General features: G+C 41.1%; 1 protein-coding gene across 1 annotated transcript in view; it reads left to right on the top strand.

Annotated features, from left to right (window-relative positions):
- Positions 1–15,268, top strand: part of trim71 (tripartite motif containing 71, E3 ubiquitin protein ligase) — a 66,225-nt gene extending 50,957 nt beyond the window's left edge. Inside the window, exons 3-4 of the mRNA XM_067997657.1 lie at positions 4,055–4,189; positions 7,805–15,268. Coding sequence (XP_067853758.1) covers positions 4,055–4,189; positions 7,805–9,256 — 1,587 coding nt within the window. The 3' untranslated portion in view covers positions 9,257–15,268. The remainder of the gene's footprint in view (positions 1–4,054; positions 4,190–7,804) is intronic.
- The last annotated feature ends 242 nt before the right edge of the window (positions 15,269–15,510 follow it).

The following is a 15,510-nucleotide window of genomic DNA, read 5'->3' as shown; positions in this document are numbered from 1 at the left end:
GCTGAGGGGTCGGGCAGAACCAGCCTCTCCCAGACCTTTTGTGGATGGTGTTCTATAACAGATCATGTGGTGAGTTAGTGGCAAGGGATGATTCCTTTAGCTTTTCCTCTTGCGATATGTCTGCCTTTTGTTCAGTGGCTCTTTTTGGTATGGCTTGGAACAGGGCAAATTAACAGGCCTAAACCCTTCATCTTAATAACCAGTAGGACAATTGCACCCTTCCCATAAATGCTTGGAGTATGTTGTAGTTTCATTTTGTGGTTTGCTGCCTTCCCATATTGCTAGTGCAGTTGTGTCTGAGCTCCTTAGTAGCCAACAATCTGACTTGGCTGTAAATGCCTAAGTTATGTCCCTAGGCTGATGCTTTGTTTTGAACTCCCCTTGTGCTTTATAGAAATTACTGTATGTTGCATCCTGAGAATCATGTTTTATGCAAACAAGTTACGGATAGCTGCAGGAAATGAAGTTTGCTACAATTCAAAATTCTGCATGAGCATTGAAGTGGATGGGATTGTTTTAAGGGAATGGTGAGCCTAGCTATTTTTAAGAGCTCTTTACTCAATATTTGTTGCCAGTAGTGAGCCTGGGGTGGGTTTCAGTAATGCATGTTACATTGCTTTAGTTGGTTAACCCATTGGTGACTGGGAATCCCTTTTCAAAGTGAAGTTACTCTACAAATGCTTAAACTCTGTTCTTAAATCTTTAGTAAGAAAATGCTGAAAAAACATAGCAAGCAAGAAAGATGTTTGATTTTCTTTCAGATGTTGACCATTTGCAGCATTTGTTTCCAATGTCAAGTCTTTATTTCCTCTAATTTTTTCGAATAGAAAACCTGACTTAAGCTTTAATTTTTGTCCTTGGAAAAGCTATGCTTTGATCCTAATGGAAGACTTTTGGAACAATAATATTTTGAATAGCGTATAGCCTTTTGAGACACTATGTATATGTGGAAGAGAGTTATGTTTTGTTATAATGCCCTTCATTGATAATGAGTAATATCCAAGGGTATAGTGGAGGGCCGTTACAATGGGAAAAATAACAAGAGCTCACAGTTGAATCAAGGCTAAAGTTTTTAAAATTCATTTTTGGGTGAAATGGAAAAAGAATGGAGATGCATACAATTGAGTAATCTTCATAGAACCACATTATAAAACCTCCTTTTATAGCATAGCATAGTATGAGTGGGTGCTGAGTTCTATAGATAGGGGATAGTCCCATGTTCATTCAGGTGGAGATAACTGGGATGCTACAGTTGGCCTTAGTGCCCCTGGATTAGTGAAGGGGAAGAAGTAAACCAGGTTTTCCCCACTTATATGTAAGACTAAATATCAAACACTGCCATTGGCTAAGGACCCCAGGGAGTGGAGTAATGTCCATGTGCCCATCAATGTGGTGTGACCGACAGGTAGTTGACTTTTTAAATGATGTACATACAATGGGGAAAGAACAGAAGGAAACCTGCATCTCAAACTTCCTATGTACTAGTTTTAAATATTTTTCTTTACAGTCTGCATCTTGTCTATTCTGCAAATTTATATTGGCATTTGGTCTTTACAGAACCAAAGAAGTCATTTGAATTATGTATGATGAAGATCTTTTTAGTGATGTTGGCTGAGGGATAAATGTTGGCCAGGACACTGGGGACAACTCTCCTGCTCATAGGAACAGGAGTAGGCCATTCAGCTCCTCGTGCCTACTCCGCCATTTGATAAGATCATGGCTGATCTATGATCTAACTCCATATACCTGCCTTTGGCCCATATCCCTTAATAACTTTGCCAAAAAGCTATCTATCTCAGATTTAAATTTAGCAATTCCGGAATAGTACTGTTTACCACCTCGTCTGAAAGGTGGCACCTCCAACAATCCAGCAGTCCCTCAGCACTGCACTGAAGTGTTGGCCTACTTTATTTGCTGAAGTCTCTGGAGTGGAGCTTGAAGCCATGACTCTTTGATGCAGACGGTAGTGCTGCCATTGAGCGTGTGTGCTCTTTGTCATAGCAAATGGGCTGTTTATGTTGAAGTTAATCACAAATAAGAGAAACTGAAAATAAGGGAGAAAAGTCTTCCACTGGAACATGTTTACTTCATGGACTGGTTATGCAATTGGGATTATGTTCAACACAAACAGCCCAGCCAATATCCAGATCAGAGAGAGAAAAACCCAATCTCTAGCTGTAAACCATATTTTGATTGTAAATGAATGACCATAATATTTCTGGAAGCTTCAAATCACTGCAGTGAATTGGAGTTTGTTTTGGGGGATTAATGTTTAGTCAGCTATCATTATTAAATGTGCTTTGGGAATATTTCTCAAATGTGATTTCTACTGTAGCTTAAATTTACAGTTCCCACCACTTGCACGGCATTAACCTGCTCATGCACTGAGAAGGTAAGATAAAGTCAGGTGAGGGTGGCATGACTGAGCTCTTTATTGTAGTCTCTCCTGTGAGAAGGCTCTGAGGTGCTCGTTAGCATATGATGTTGGGTCCATTTTGTCAACACTGAATTGGTTTTCCAAATGGAGATTTGTCTACTCCAGATCAAACCACAATATGCAAGCATTCCTGCCTCTGTCATTCAAACCATTTAGATTAAAAATAAACACGTGTATCTACATTTCTGTAAAATGAGATAATCAACCTGTTCCCTTCTAATACCCGTTGACACTGAACATCAGAAATTTCTGTCTGGTTAATCCAGAGTAAATTTGATCCTCTTGGTATTCACTCTGAGCAGCTCCCTTCTCTAACACTACTGCAGCTTACACCAAAAACCTAGTTAGGTGTCAAGTAGTCTGGGAATTAAATTAGACTGGTCATGATTTGAATCAAAGTAGTTCTGCATTAATGGCTGTAGCTCCTGTTGCTATAGAAATTTCTGCTTAATATTTGGACAATTAATGTTGTAGCAACTGTGTCCATGTTAAACAGTTGTGTATAGATGCCCTAAAGGCGCAGCTGATACAAGGCTGTGAAAGTTGAGCCATACAGACAAAAAAGTTTGATCCCTTATGCTGTACTAAGCTGCTATAGATGGCCACAGTGTCCGAGTTAGGGAGGGCAAAATTGGTTAATGCTACTACTCATCCCCACTCCTTGAAATCTGTGACCACAAGGTGTCCTTGGATAGTGTGGATGTTGGCTAAAGACAGAATTATGCGACTGGTGTAATCTTTCTCCTTCCGCGCCCCCTCCCCCTCCCAATCCAAACATTCAAAAAGCCTAACAATTCCCATTATTTGGGCTCCCCCATGGCAAAAGGGCAATGTGGTCTGACTGGTGTTAAAAAAAAGCTCTGCATCATTGACTATATAACAAAGATGCAAACTGACTACTCTTCATTACCTTGCCCAAGTTGCTGAGCCTGGATGGAGAGTGCCTGTAGGCTATTTCACCCTTTGGTCAGGTTCAGTTTTGTTGCCTCCTCAACCAATCAGTGCCCAGGTGGCTTCTCTTGCTGGATAAGGGAGGGGAAAGAAAGAAATCAGCCAGGGTCATCACCCATGATAACTGTCCAGTGAGCCTTACTGATGCTTGCAATCCTGGCTCATGAATGCAAAACTGGTCATTGGGTGACCAGCTGGTTAGGAACTGTGAAGACACCCCCTGTATAGATTGACCTTTTAGGGGGGGAGGGATTGGGGGGGGGGGGGGGAGAGAATTGGTGCTTGAAGGATGAGAGTCCAAGTAAGTTCTTACTCTTCATTTGAAATTTCCTGGGAATTTTTCAGCTCTTTAAAGATGGATAGAATAGCACCCTGAGATGCTGGAAGTTTTGGGAAATTGTGCAGGTCAGCGAGTCAATTTTCAAGTGGTTAGGAACAGTTCTAAAACTGCAGAAATGATCAGTTGGGAAAGGAATTGCAATCCAGGGAAGGCTAATTGTTAAAATTGTAGTCTGGACTGTTTTCTTGTACATTGATTGCTGTGTCACCAGGGAACATTGGATGCTGCAGTGATTTTTGTTGGCATGTTTCTGCAAATGTATGAAGAGGTATTTTGGTGGCTCAAATTAACTTTTTTTTTCTTCCTCCCTCACCCTTTCCTTACAGCTCAGTATAGAGAAAGTCAGGGCCATGGTGGAACAAGTCGAGATGAAAGCTCAAGTGATTCGATCAGAAGTCAAAGCTGTAACCTCACGGCACAAGAAGGCTCTTGAGGAACGTGAATGTGACCTGTTAAGAAAGGTGAGTTACTCTTTCAGCTTGCGATGTGAAGCTGTGGTGTTTGAGCAACCTGGTTGCAATTAGCCTTCAATTAGTCTTCCCTGATCTCATTGGTTTGTGGTTCACCACTGAATGCTGTGTTTTCACATGAGAACCCAAATTAGCATTTCTTTCTAGTCACTTTTTGCCCCTTCCCCTGACTCATGCTGCAGTATAGCTCCATTGTTACCATGCTTGTAAGCTTAGATGGTAAGTTGGGGGCTATTGGACTGGTAATGCGGGCGTTGTATCATAGTTTAGCTAATATCATAACCAAAAGTCCCTATACGTACTTTCTAGTAGCGGGCACTGGGTAGTGATCAGAAGTAGAAACCTGCAATTTCTCTCATCCTATTTTCCTCAATCACCCTCCCAAAGTTGACCACTGAGGCCTATGTCCCTGAGGATTGAACCTGAGACCTTGCTAATCTTGACTAGCTCAGTACAGCTACATAGTGACTTCATCCACTGAGCTGTCTTAAGCTTCTCTTTCCCGATAAAAGACTATTGCTGTCTGCTGCCCAGATCTCAGAAGCATGCAATTTCTAGAATTTATTTTAATTGATGTATCCACCAAGGTGGTGTCACTTCTGGGGAATGGACCCCAACCTTAAAGCACCTGATTTCTGCACCATTATGCCTCATGTATTGCAATTTTTTTTACTGAATTAATATATGCAGTTTTGTGCCTTGGGCTTGAACAGTGTTGAGATTATTCCTTTCATTTCTCCCCGCCTTCTCTCTCATTCTCTTTCTCTCTCTCTCTCTCTCTCTCTCTCTCTCTCTCTCTCTCTCTCTCTCTCTCTCGCTCAAACAAATCAGTTGGTTTACACATGCAGTAGCAGCAGACAAACAGTTATTTTCCATCCGAAAATCAAAATGGTGGTTCATACTGCTGGGAAGTTGAAATTGAATATATAATAATTACTTGGGTTAAAGCAAAGAGGGCATGAAAAAATATTAGCAGGTAAATCAAAGAAAACCCAAAGATGTTTTATAAATTTGTAAGAGCAAGAGAATAACTAAGGAAAGAGTAGGGCCTATTAGAGACCAAACAGTAAACTGTGTGGAGGCTGAAGATGTGGGTATGGTTCTTAATGGATACTTTGTATCTGTCTTCACAAAGGAGAGGGATGATACAGGGATTAAAGTTGAGAAGGAGGGTGAAATATTGGATTGGATAAACATAGTGTGAGAGGAAGTATTAAGGGGGTTAGCATTTTTGAAAGTGGATAAATCACCAGGGCCGGATGAAATGTATCCCAGGCTGTTAAAAGAAGCCAGGGAGGAAATAGCATAGACTTTAACAATCATTTTCCAAACTTCATTGGATACAGGCATAGTGCCAGAGGATTGGGGGACTGCTAATGTTGTTTTAAAAAGGTAGCAAAGGATAGACTGAGTAATTACAGGCCAGTCAGCCTAACCTTGGTGGTGGGCAAATTATTGGAATAAATTCTGAGGGACAGGGTAAACTGTCATTTAGAAAGGCAATCAAGGATAGTCAGCACAGATTTGTTAAGGGGAGGTAGTGTCTGACGAACTTGATTGATCCTCCTGGTCACCACCTCAAAATTCAATGAGGGTGGCGCAATTGATGTAGTCTACCTAGATTTTAGCAAGGCTTTTGACAAGGTCCTACATGGCAGATTGGTCAAAAACGTAAAGGCCTATGGGATCCACGGGAATCTGGCAAATTGGATCCAAAATTGGCTCAGTGGCAGGAAGCAAAGGGTAATGGTTGGGTGTTGCGACTGGAAGGCTGTTTCCAGTGAGGTGCCGCAGGGCTCAGTACTATGTCCTTTGCTTTTTGTGGTCTACATTAACGATTTGGACTTAGCCATAGGATTAAGAAATTTGCGTGTGACACAGATAGGCCGTGTGGTTGATAGTGAGAAGGAAAGCTGTAGACTGCAGGAAGATATCAATGGACTGGTCAGATGGGCAGAAAAGTGGCAAATGGAGTTCAATCCAGAGAAGTGTGAGGTGATGCATTTGGGGAGAGCAAACAAGGCAAGGGAATACACAATAAATGAGGATACTGAGGTGTAGAGGAAGTGGGGGACCTTGGAGTACATGTCCACAGATCCCTGAAGGTTGCAGGACAGGTAGATAAGGTGGTTAAGAAGGCATATGGAATGCTTTCCTTAGCTGAGGCATAGAATATAAAAGCAGGGATGTTATGCTGGAACTGTATAAAACACTAGTTAGGCCACAGCTTGAGTACTGTGCACAGTTCTCGTCACCACATTACAGGAAGGATTTAATTGCACTATAGAGGGTACAGAGGAGATTTATGAGGATGTTGTCAGGACTGGAGAATTTTAGCTATGATAAATTGGATAGGCTGGGGTTGTTTTCCTTGGAACAGAGGAGGCTGAGGGGTGATTTGATTGAGGTGTACAAAATTGAGGGGCCTAGACAGAATGGATAGGAAGGACCTATTTCCCTTGGAGGGGTCAGTAACCAGGGGCCATAGATTTAAAGTGATTGGTAGAAGAATTAGAGTGGAAATGAGGAAAAAAATTTTCACCAAGGTTGGTGGGGGTCTGGAACTCACCGCCTGAAAGGGTGGTAGAGGCAGAAAACCTCAACTCTTTTTTTAAAAAGTACCTAGATGTGCACCTGAAGAGCCTGCAGGGCTACGGACCAAATGCGGGAAAGTGGGATTAGGCTGGGTGGCTCGTTTCTCAGCTGGCGCTGACACGATGGACCGAATGGCTTCCTTCTGTGCCATAAATTTTCTATGTGCACAGCAAGGTCCCACTAATGGGAATGAGATAATGACCATTTAATCTGTTTTAGTGATGGTTAAGAGTTGGCAGTTGGCCAGTAATCCAAAGGTCTCTATTTTAATCTAGTTGACTCACTATTGCCTTGGTAATCATTGAGCCAAGTTTCAAGCTGTCCGCAGTGTTTTTAGTAAAGCATAATGTGGGGTAGAGGCCAAAAAGAGTACGTGTTTTTGCACATTGTTCTTCTGCAGTTGATGCGCACATTCAGCAGTATAGTTACAGATTTTGTCCTTCCAAGCTTTGTGTCTGGAGGGCATTTTAAGCTGTGTCATGCTAGGGCAAAGTTGTTGTGGTTGGTCGTTGCTGGGAACAAGTGGTAGAAGCAATTTGAGGTAATGAATACTGTATTGCATAGCGTTAAGTGCTCCTTCAATAAGATCAATGCAGTGTGTAGTTGAATCATACGTACTAGAAGGAAATAGTTTCCAGCATCAGCTGACCTCAACTGGGCTGGAATGGGAGTTTGGGTGTTTCATTTGGATTCAGTACCCCAAATTATAGGGAAAAGTTGGCTTTGGTGCCTGATTCTGATTGTTAATCCACTGGCCCCTGCTTGGGGTGGGGGGGAAAAGGTGTGAATGTCTGGTGAGGACAGGATCTGGCCTGAGGCTATGGCCACATTTTTTTTAAAAAGCTACTTGAGCAAAGCACCAGAGTGCAAGCAGTAAACACTTTTTTTTAGCAACAAGGGGAGAAAATTGGTTGGGCAAAAAGTTGCTCATTTTATAGGGGGAGAAATCATTAGAATAGCATTCAGTATTCTGAATGAAGCTGATTTAATTGTTTTTTTTCATGTGAACAGGTAGAAAAGATCCGGCAGATGAAGGCCAAGACTCTGCACCTCCAGGTGGAAGCGCTACGTGAGAATCTAACCAGGCTGGAGAGCACTATAGACTGTGTGCAGAAAGCCCTATTGGATGGGCGAGATGTTGATGTTCTCTTGGCAAAAGAGCAAATGTTTGTCCAAATCCAGGACTTGAAGAAACTGAGGAATCTCCTTCAGCCTCAAGACGATGATACACTTTCATTTATCCCACCTGATGGTGTACTGTACAAAGCCATCAAGTCACTGGGCATAATCAGTAGCAGTGCATATGCTCCAATATCTACAGCCACTGGTGAGGGATTGAAACGGGCGTTGCGTGGGAAAATGAGCAGCTTCACTGTGATCACCAAGGATCACACTGGCGAAGGGAGATCATCCGGTGGTGATTTGGTGGTGGTCGTTATCATGGGACCTGACGGTTGTCTCTTTCGAGCTGACGTTCTTGATCATCACGATGGCACCTACACGGTCAGTTACTCTCCACATTTGGAAGGAGAGCATGTGGTCTCGGTCACGATTCGTGGCCAGCATATTGAGAACAGCCCCTTTCGAGTAATTGTCAAAGCAGGCCGCAACTACGCTGGAATTGGGCTTCCAATTTGCTCCTTTGGCGGAGAAGGGGATGAAGATGGGCAGCTTTGCCGGCCATGGGGTGTTTGTGTTAACAAAGAGGGCTATATTATCATCGCTGACCGTAGCAACAACCGTGTTCAGGTGTTCACGCCAAGTGGAACCTACCACCACAAGTTTGGGACGGCAGGTGCCAGACCTGGGCAGTTTGATCGTCCTGCTGGTGTTGCCTGTGATCAGAATTGTCGAATCATAGTGGCCGATAAGGACAACCACCGCATTCAGGTTTTCACCTTTGAGGGACAATTCGTCCTTAAGTTTGGGGAGAAAGGAAGCAAGAATGGCCAGTTCAACTATCCGTGGGATGTTGCAGTCAATACTGATGGAAAGATTCTAGTGTCTGACACTCGCAATCATAGAGTTCAGCTTTTTGGCCCAGACGGAAACTTCGTAAGTAAATACGGTTTTGAGGGAGCATTGTGGAAGCACTTTGATTCTCCTCGTGGCGTGGCCTTTAATCATGAAGGACACCTTGTAGTCACAGATTTCAACAACCACCGACTACTGGTAATCCACCCCGACTTCCAGTCGGCACGTTTCCTTGGCTCCGAAGGCACAAGCAATGGTCAGTTCCTCCGACCTCAGGGCGTGGCTATTGACCAAGAAGGGCGCATCATCGTAGCTGACTCGAGGAACCATCGCATTCAGATCTTCGAACCAAATGGCAACTTCCTGTGCAAGTTCGGGACCCAAGGCAGTGGCTTTGGGCAGATGGATCGTCCATCCGGAATAGCCCTGATGCCAGATGGACTGATAGTAGTCGTCGACTTTGGCAACAATCGTATCCTCTTGTTTTAATAATGCTGTGTGCTTGTTTTTCTATATTGTGGATTTGTTGCTCAGGGACAATGTCTTAATTGTTTTCCCTAGAGAAGACAGGTATTTTTTTTCTGTGCTGCAGTCATCTACCTCATGTTGGTAAAGTGTGAGCTGTGTGACTACTTCAAAACTACATAAATTTATAGCAGACCTACCTCACTGCCTGCAGATGTTGGGCTGACTAATGTTTGGATATTTCCATGGAACTGTGCAAATGTGTCCAGGCAATTGGTGCCTTTTATGACCTGAATCCAAAGACTTGTTTCTTAGTATTAAAATTGTCCTGTAGCTTTATTTAAAGAAAAATCTCTCAGGTAGGAAGACTATTGGCCACTTCTATAGCCTAAAAATGGCCATTTGTGGGTGACTGATAAAGGCTTTGGCTGCCTACCTGCATACATTTTGTTTTCAGGGATTATTTGATATTGAATATCTTGTATGTTTAGCCCTACACTCTTTCTGAATGTAGCCCTACACTCCACCTGAATGTAAACTAAATACCTCTTTTTTTTGTTTTTAGGGTGTAATGTTCTTTGGCCTGATGCACATAATGGTGAACATAGAAGTTGTTGAGGGTTCTTCTGAGTGTTTATTTGGGGTATTTGTATAAGGAAGATTTGGGTTGTCATTTGATACCCTGAAGATCAAAGTATATTAAGGCACCTGGGATAATCAAAATATATTTACCTCGACTGCTACCTCAGGTACCTGTATAAAATCAATTTCCTACTGAATTGGTAGGTGGTATTTGGTCTCGGAGGCAGTATTACTTTGTGTTGGAAGTGTGAATTGGCTGATTTAAAAGACAGTCACTTTTTCGTAGGGTCTTGTTTAGTCCTAGTTGGGAATCTACAGAAGATGAGTTCAGGGTGGGGAAAGTCCACTGGTCCATTGGTGTACCACTGCTTGGATGCACACACACTGTTACAGATGCCATAAACAGAAATGAAATAGAACACCGAACTTGAATGCCCAATTCATTCTCAACGCCAAGCTTTCTAAATAGGGAAATCTTCAATCATCCAGTGCTTCGTTGAGTGATGGATTTGGATGTGACTGGTGCTTTTTGCAATATTTCTGTTGCATTTTGAGAAGGGCTGGCCAGTTCTTTGCTGGTGGGGTTTAGACAATGGGGTTTGCATTGTTTAGTCCCTTAAGTAGAGAATGGGTCAGTTCTTTACAGAGCATGATTGTAATGGTTTGTGTGTGTCATGCGCTGGAGCAGTAGTGACACTTGTGAAGACCCATAAGGACTGGCAATAATTGCTGATTGTAACAGCGCTGTTATGTGAATATTCTGCCAGAATTCTGGTTGTAGCTAATAGTTAAGAAAATATATATATGCTGTAGTAGTAGGAACATGGGTAGAATACTTGGATTTTTTTCCAGCTCTGAATCTTCCGTTTTCCCTATAGCCCAAAAGTGACCAATTAGTTTAGAAATGAGACGATGTCTCTTTAAAACTATTTTAAATTAAGTTTATGCAAATGATTTCCATCACAGCCTTCTCTTAAATACAGATTTTAGAAAAAACAGTATTTTTACAGTCTAAGAACCGCAGCATATAAACTTGACATTTTACAGAAACCACACTGAATATTTTTGCAAGAACTAGAAGTAGTTAACAGCCATAAATTGTATAATTTTAACTCAGAGCCAGTTTCATCTGACCTGCTAAGATGCTCCATTAGTTTTCCTGCCTTGCTAGTTTGATCAGAGTTAAAGGCACAAAATCCCATTTCAATTTCATTTTTAACCATTTCCTTGCCAGTTATTTGCAGCCGTGCTGCAGTCTGTAAAATGATACATTCCCTCTTTACAGTAACAAGTGGGCATTGCCTTTTGGTAAGGAAATGGGTCCAAATGTCTAAAAGCTGTGATGGTTAGTGATTTCCAAATATATTTTCTTTATACAATCGGAAGACTACATGATCTTGTTTGGATGAAAAGTGACATGCCCAGCTGTAGATGCAGGCTTGCTTTGGATACATTGAAGATCAACTCAGCTTATGTAGCTTCCCAAATCAAGGGGTTGCTCTAGAAAGGGTTGGTTTGCTGCGCAGGCCAACCACCAAAGAATAAACTACCAGGCCAATCTCTGAATACAGTTGAACCATCAACTCTGAACCACAAAGAATTGAGTTCAAGTACAAGAGCTGCTGTTTACTTGAAACTTGCTTCCATTTGGCTTTTTTTTTTCCTGCTACCAGCTGGTTGAAACAATGCCTTTTGAGTTTTTGGCAGGACGAGGTGCTCACCAGTAAAATCGTAATGGGAAATCTAACATGACCATGGGGCAGTATTGATGTAAATTGAGGTCCCGAGCCCCCTAGTCTGGAGAAGGGTGGTTGTTTCTGGTTAATTTTCAGTAAGATTGGAAATTGCTTCAGAATTTGTTGTGGTCTCCATTTTATAAATGTTAAAGTTAACATCCTACATAATCGTGAGCTCCCTAATGGATCTGTTTAGCTTTCAAGATGAAACTGGCTAATATGCTGCTTCAGACTGATTGTAACAGTTGGTGGAATATGTCGTGGTTAGATGTTGTAGCGTAGAATGGCTTTTGTTTTACACATTGGGAAATTGTTCATGAGCAGTGGTTAATGATTAATGCAAAACTGTTAAGGAGCCCCATCAGTTTGAAATATACATTCAAACACCCCAACTTTTGAAGTATGAAATAAGCTTTGTCTTTAGAATTAAATAAAACCCTACAAAGTCTAGTTCCTGTATTTTGAATGCTGTGCTCTTTAGCTTTGAGGTTTATGCAGTTCCAGCTTTGGGTGGACTGTCTCATCTCCTTGAAGCCATTTTTTCCCTTTTTAGCACAAATTTAAAGATACAAGCACACACTTGTCATGCCCACTTGGGGTGGTTTTTTAAAAAAATAATTCAGCCTTCTTTATAAAAACATTATACTTCAAAAAAAGAAACTTTTACAGACCAAATAAGAAGTCATTATCATTACCTTATTATCGAGTTCCTTTGGGATAGCAGAATAGATACAACCTCTGAAGCAAATTGAACCTTTTTTAAAAAAGGACTATGGGATGTATCCTTAATTAAAACCCCGTGTTCAAAATATATCTTTTGTTACTGTGGTTAAGTATATTGGTATGATGTATGATTCAAAATGGTCTGGGCAGAATGATGCTGTTAAGATGGCTGTAGTCCAGCACTACTTTGCTGATGGCTCCTGGTGAACTTTGCTAATATAAAGTGTGATGACCCCTCTGATCATGTTGCTCACAAGCTAGGTCATCAGATAACATTTGGTGGAATGGCCATTCAAGGCAGACTGGGGAGCATGTTCAAATATATAACTTTTTTTGAATGTCTTTTGAACATTCTGGTTTTAATGAGACCATACATTGATCTGAAAGATTGTGGGACCTTTTCCAGATGTAAAACTCCAAGTTAAAGGTTGGGTGCAAGGGGAAAACATGAAGTCCTCGTTTTAAAAATTCATCCTTTAATCTTTCCTATTTGGCTTAAGTGTCTGCTATCCAATTGGTAACTAAGATGATCTTGATTGGTTTTCTGTACATTTTGAATTGAGTGGGTCAGGGCTTGGAGTGTTCAAAGCTTATCACTTTCCAATTTTGTAACTAGACAAATCCCCGTAGTCTGTTTTAGCTTGAGAATTCACACAAAACAATTTCACACAGCCATACAAGCAAATTCAGAGAGAATTCACTAAAAGTGCTTAATGGATTATGTTCGCAATTCTTAAACTTTTAATCAGGCACAGTACCTTACCTCAAATAACCTCAACAAAAGATCAACTTGCAGAACCCCAAGAAGCCAATAATTCAGAGACTAGGGTCTAAATGATACATAATTCTCAGGGAAGTGATCCTACTATCTCTGAAGGTAATGGGGGTGTAAGATGTGGTTCTGGTGCCTTGTCAGGTAATGGCTTTTGTCTACCTCGGTGCTTCTTTCCGCGGCAGCTTCAAACTACCTCATATTGAAACCCAATTGGCTCACCTGCCATTGGGTGAACAGCTTGCACCGGGGCTAATGTGCAGTTTTTTGATATCAGGATTTTAATGGAATCCATGAATCAGCTGCTGAAAAGGGCATTAAAAAAATATATGAATGCTGGTTGGTGTAAAAACCTTACTGGTAAAGCTAAGTTATCTCCTCCAGCCACCTTTTTAGAAATTCCTGCTTAGCATGCCGTTGGTATCATCTTGATAGCATCTGAAGTTCAACTTCAGAAAACTTCGCAAATTGGGAAAAAAGCACCCTTTTAACAATGTCAACAGCACTCCTTCCTCCCTTTCCTCTTAGAATGGGGATTTCCCTAGTTAAATACATTGTTTACAAGTATGAGAGGCTCTCATGCTCCCAAGCATTTTCTATCAATTTAATGGCATTAAAAGCTCCAGGAAAACTCAAAGCAGGTGACTAGTTGTCTATCTAGCCCTGCTCTCTTTTGGAAGTTGCCATTTTATGAATAATTGCCCTGTGATTTAATTTAGTGACATCACTGAGCAGGCCAAATAAAAAATCTCTTCACATAGAATATATGGGCCAGTTCATTCCCATCAACTTGGTAAACATGCTGGCCCAAAAAGGCTTGTGCCCTCTTTTTACTGTTCAGAAATGTTTTTTCACTTGAAGGTTCCGATAGTGGGAGGTGTTGTGGTTGGTGGCAGATGGGCGAGCTATTGATTAAATGACTGGAGTTTCTCGTTAAGATTATTGAGTTGATAACGTGGCATTCCTTTAGTTTTCCTTTTTCTACATGTCGAATTCAGTTCGATATACCAAAAGTGTAGAAGATGGGGCTGTTCAGGTTAATTGTTGGAAAGAGGTGGCAGTGCCGTGCTTGGGGGCAGGGAAGGAGTCGTGGGTATGGTAGGTTTGGGGAACAATTGGACTGGGCGAGTTAGGTTATTAATGTAAAGCCCTTACCAGCTACGTACATGCCTGCACAATAGAAATTTGGAGTTGATTTTCTAAGCTTGCCAGTGGGTTCCATTGACTTCTTGCAGGGTTTGGCCATTTACAAACCAGTGCAGTTTACTCAAAGCTGAATGATCGGAAATTTAATAACCCGTTACACACACCGAATAGTTGGATGTTGTTAAAATGTAGACAAAGGAGTTGTTGACTTTTTCATTGACAAAATGTGACCCCAGTTGATAGTGGGAGCACCTGATGTGCTGTTTGTTTAAACAAATTTTGTTTTTGTGAACTGATTTTATGAAGTGCTTAAGTTGTTTTTTTATATTGTGAAACTGGGTTTCAAACCACTAGTTAAGCAGACTTTATTCAAAATTTATTCTTGAGAATTTAAGTGTCTGGTCCAAGATCCAGAAATCCTGGTTGAGAAGACGTAATATATAGCTTGAAGAAGTTTTCGCTGTTTTCTAAAAACAGTGAAACTAAGTTCTGGGCTCAAATTATTTTACACAGAGGCAGAGCTACAGTAAAATCAAAAGTTCTATTGATTTGTGTAAGAAGTGATTTTGCTTATTGCCTCTGTTTTTCTTTTTCTAATTTTAACTTTGTAGTCTGTGTTCTACATTAAGGGGATAGCATTAAAATGTCTGGTGCAAGTGGTCAAAGGCCCTTTTCTCAAACTTGGACAAGTGCCTCAAAATGACGGAGCCTGTTTCTGTATTTAAAGATGTCCGAGCAGTATTGTTTAAGTTACTGTTGTGCAACAACCCAGCATTTAATGTTCATCGGTGGTTACCACTGCTTAGAGGAGAGGGGAAATTGGGGTCCTAGACTACCAGAAAAGTGTTAGTTTTAAAAGAAAATTCCTCTTGGGGTTGTCTTTACAGTAAGGTGACGGGTAATTTTTTGTTTCCCCCTTTGTATAATTTACCTCTGAATTGTAAGATCCAGCCTCTGCACCAAAGAATGAGGTTTACTGACCTGGAACACTTCTTATTCCTGTGTGTTTGAAAGCCTAAATTGATGTTTGTGCAATTTTATCTGGATGAAAGTTCAATAAAATTTGTTTACAATTGATACATTCTTGTGCAATTTCTTTCCGAAGTGGTGAATCAGTGCATGGTGTACAACTGGCTTTGGGACTTCTCACATGGAATAACAGATGGTAATTAGTGTGGCTCAATTTTATTCTGATCAGTTCTGATTTCATCAAACATGTCAGATTTGTCCTGCAATTTATAAGTGTTTGATCTTAGTTAAGTTAAAGTCCTATATTCCATTATTTAACTTCTTTAGCCTACTCTTGCAGGATATGAAAA

Source organism: Heptranchias perlo, chromosome 16 (genome assembly GCF_035084215.1).
Source record: "Heptranchias perlo isolate sHepPer1 chromosome 16, sHepPer1.hap1, whole genome shotgun sequence".
Classification (NCBI taxonomy): Eukaryota; Metazoa; Chordata; class Chondrichthyes; order Hexanchiformes; family Hexanchidae; genus Heptranchias; species Heptranchias perlo.
The sequence above is the reverse complement of the archived record's forward strand: the minus strand, read 5'-3'. Positions and strand labels throughout refer to the sequence as shown.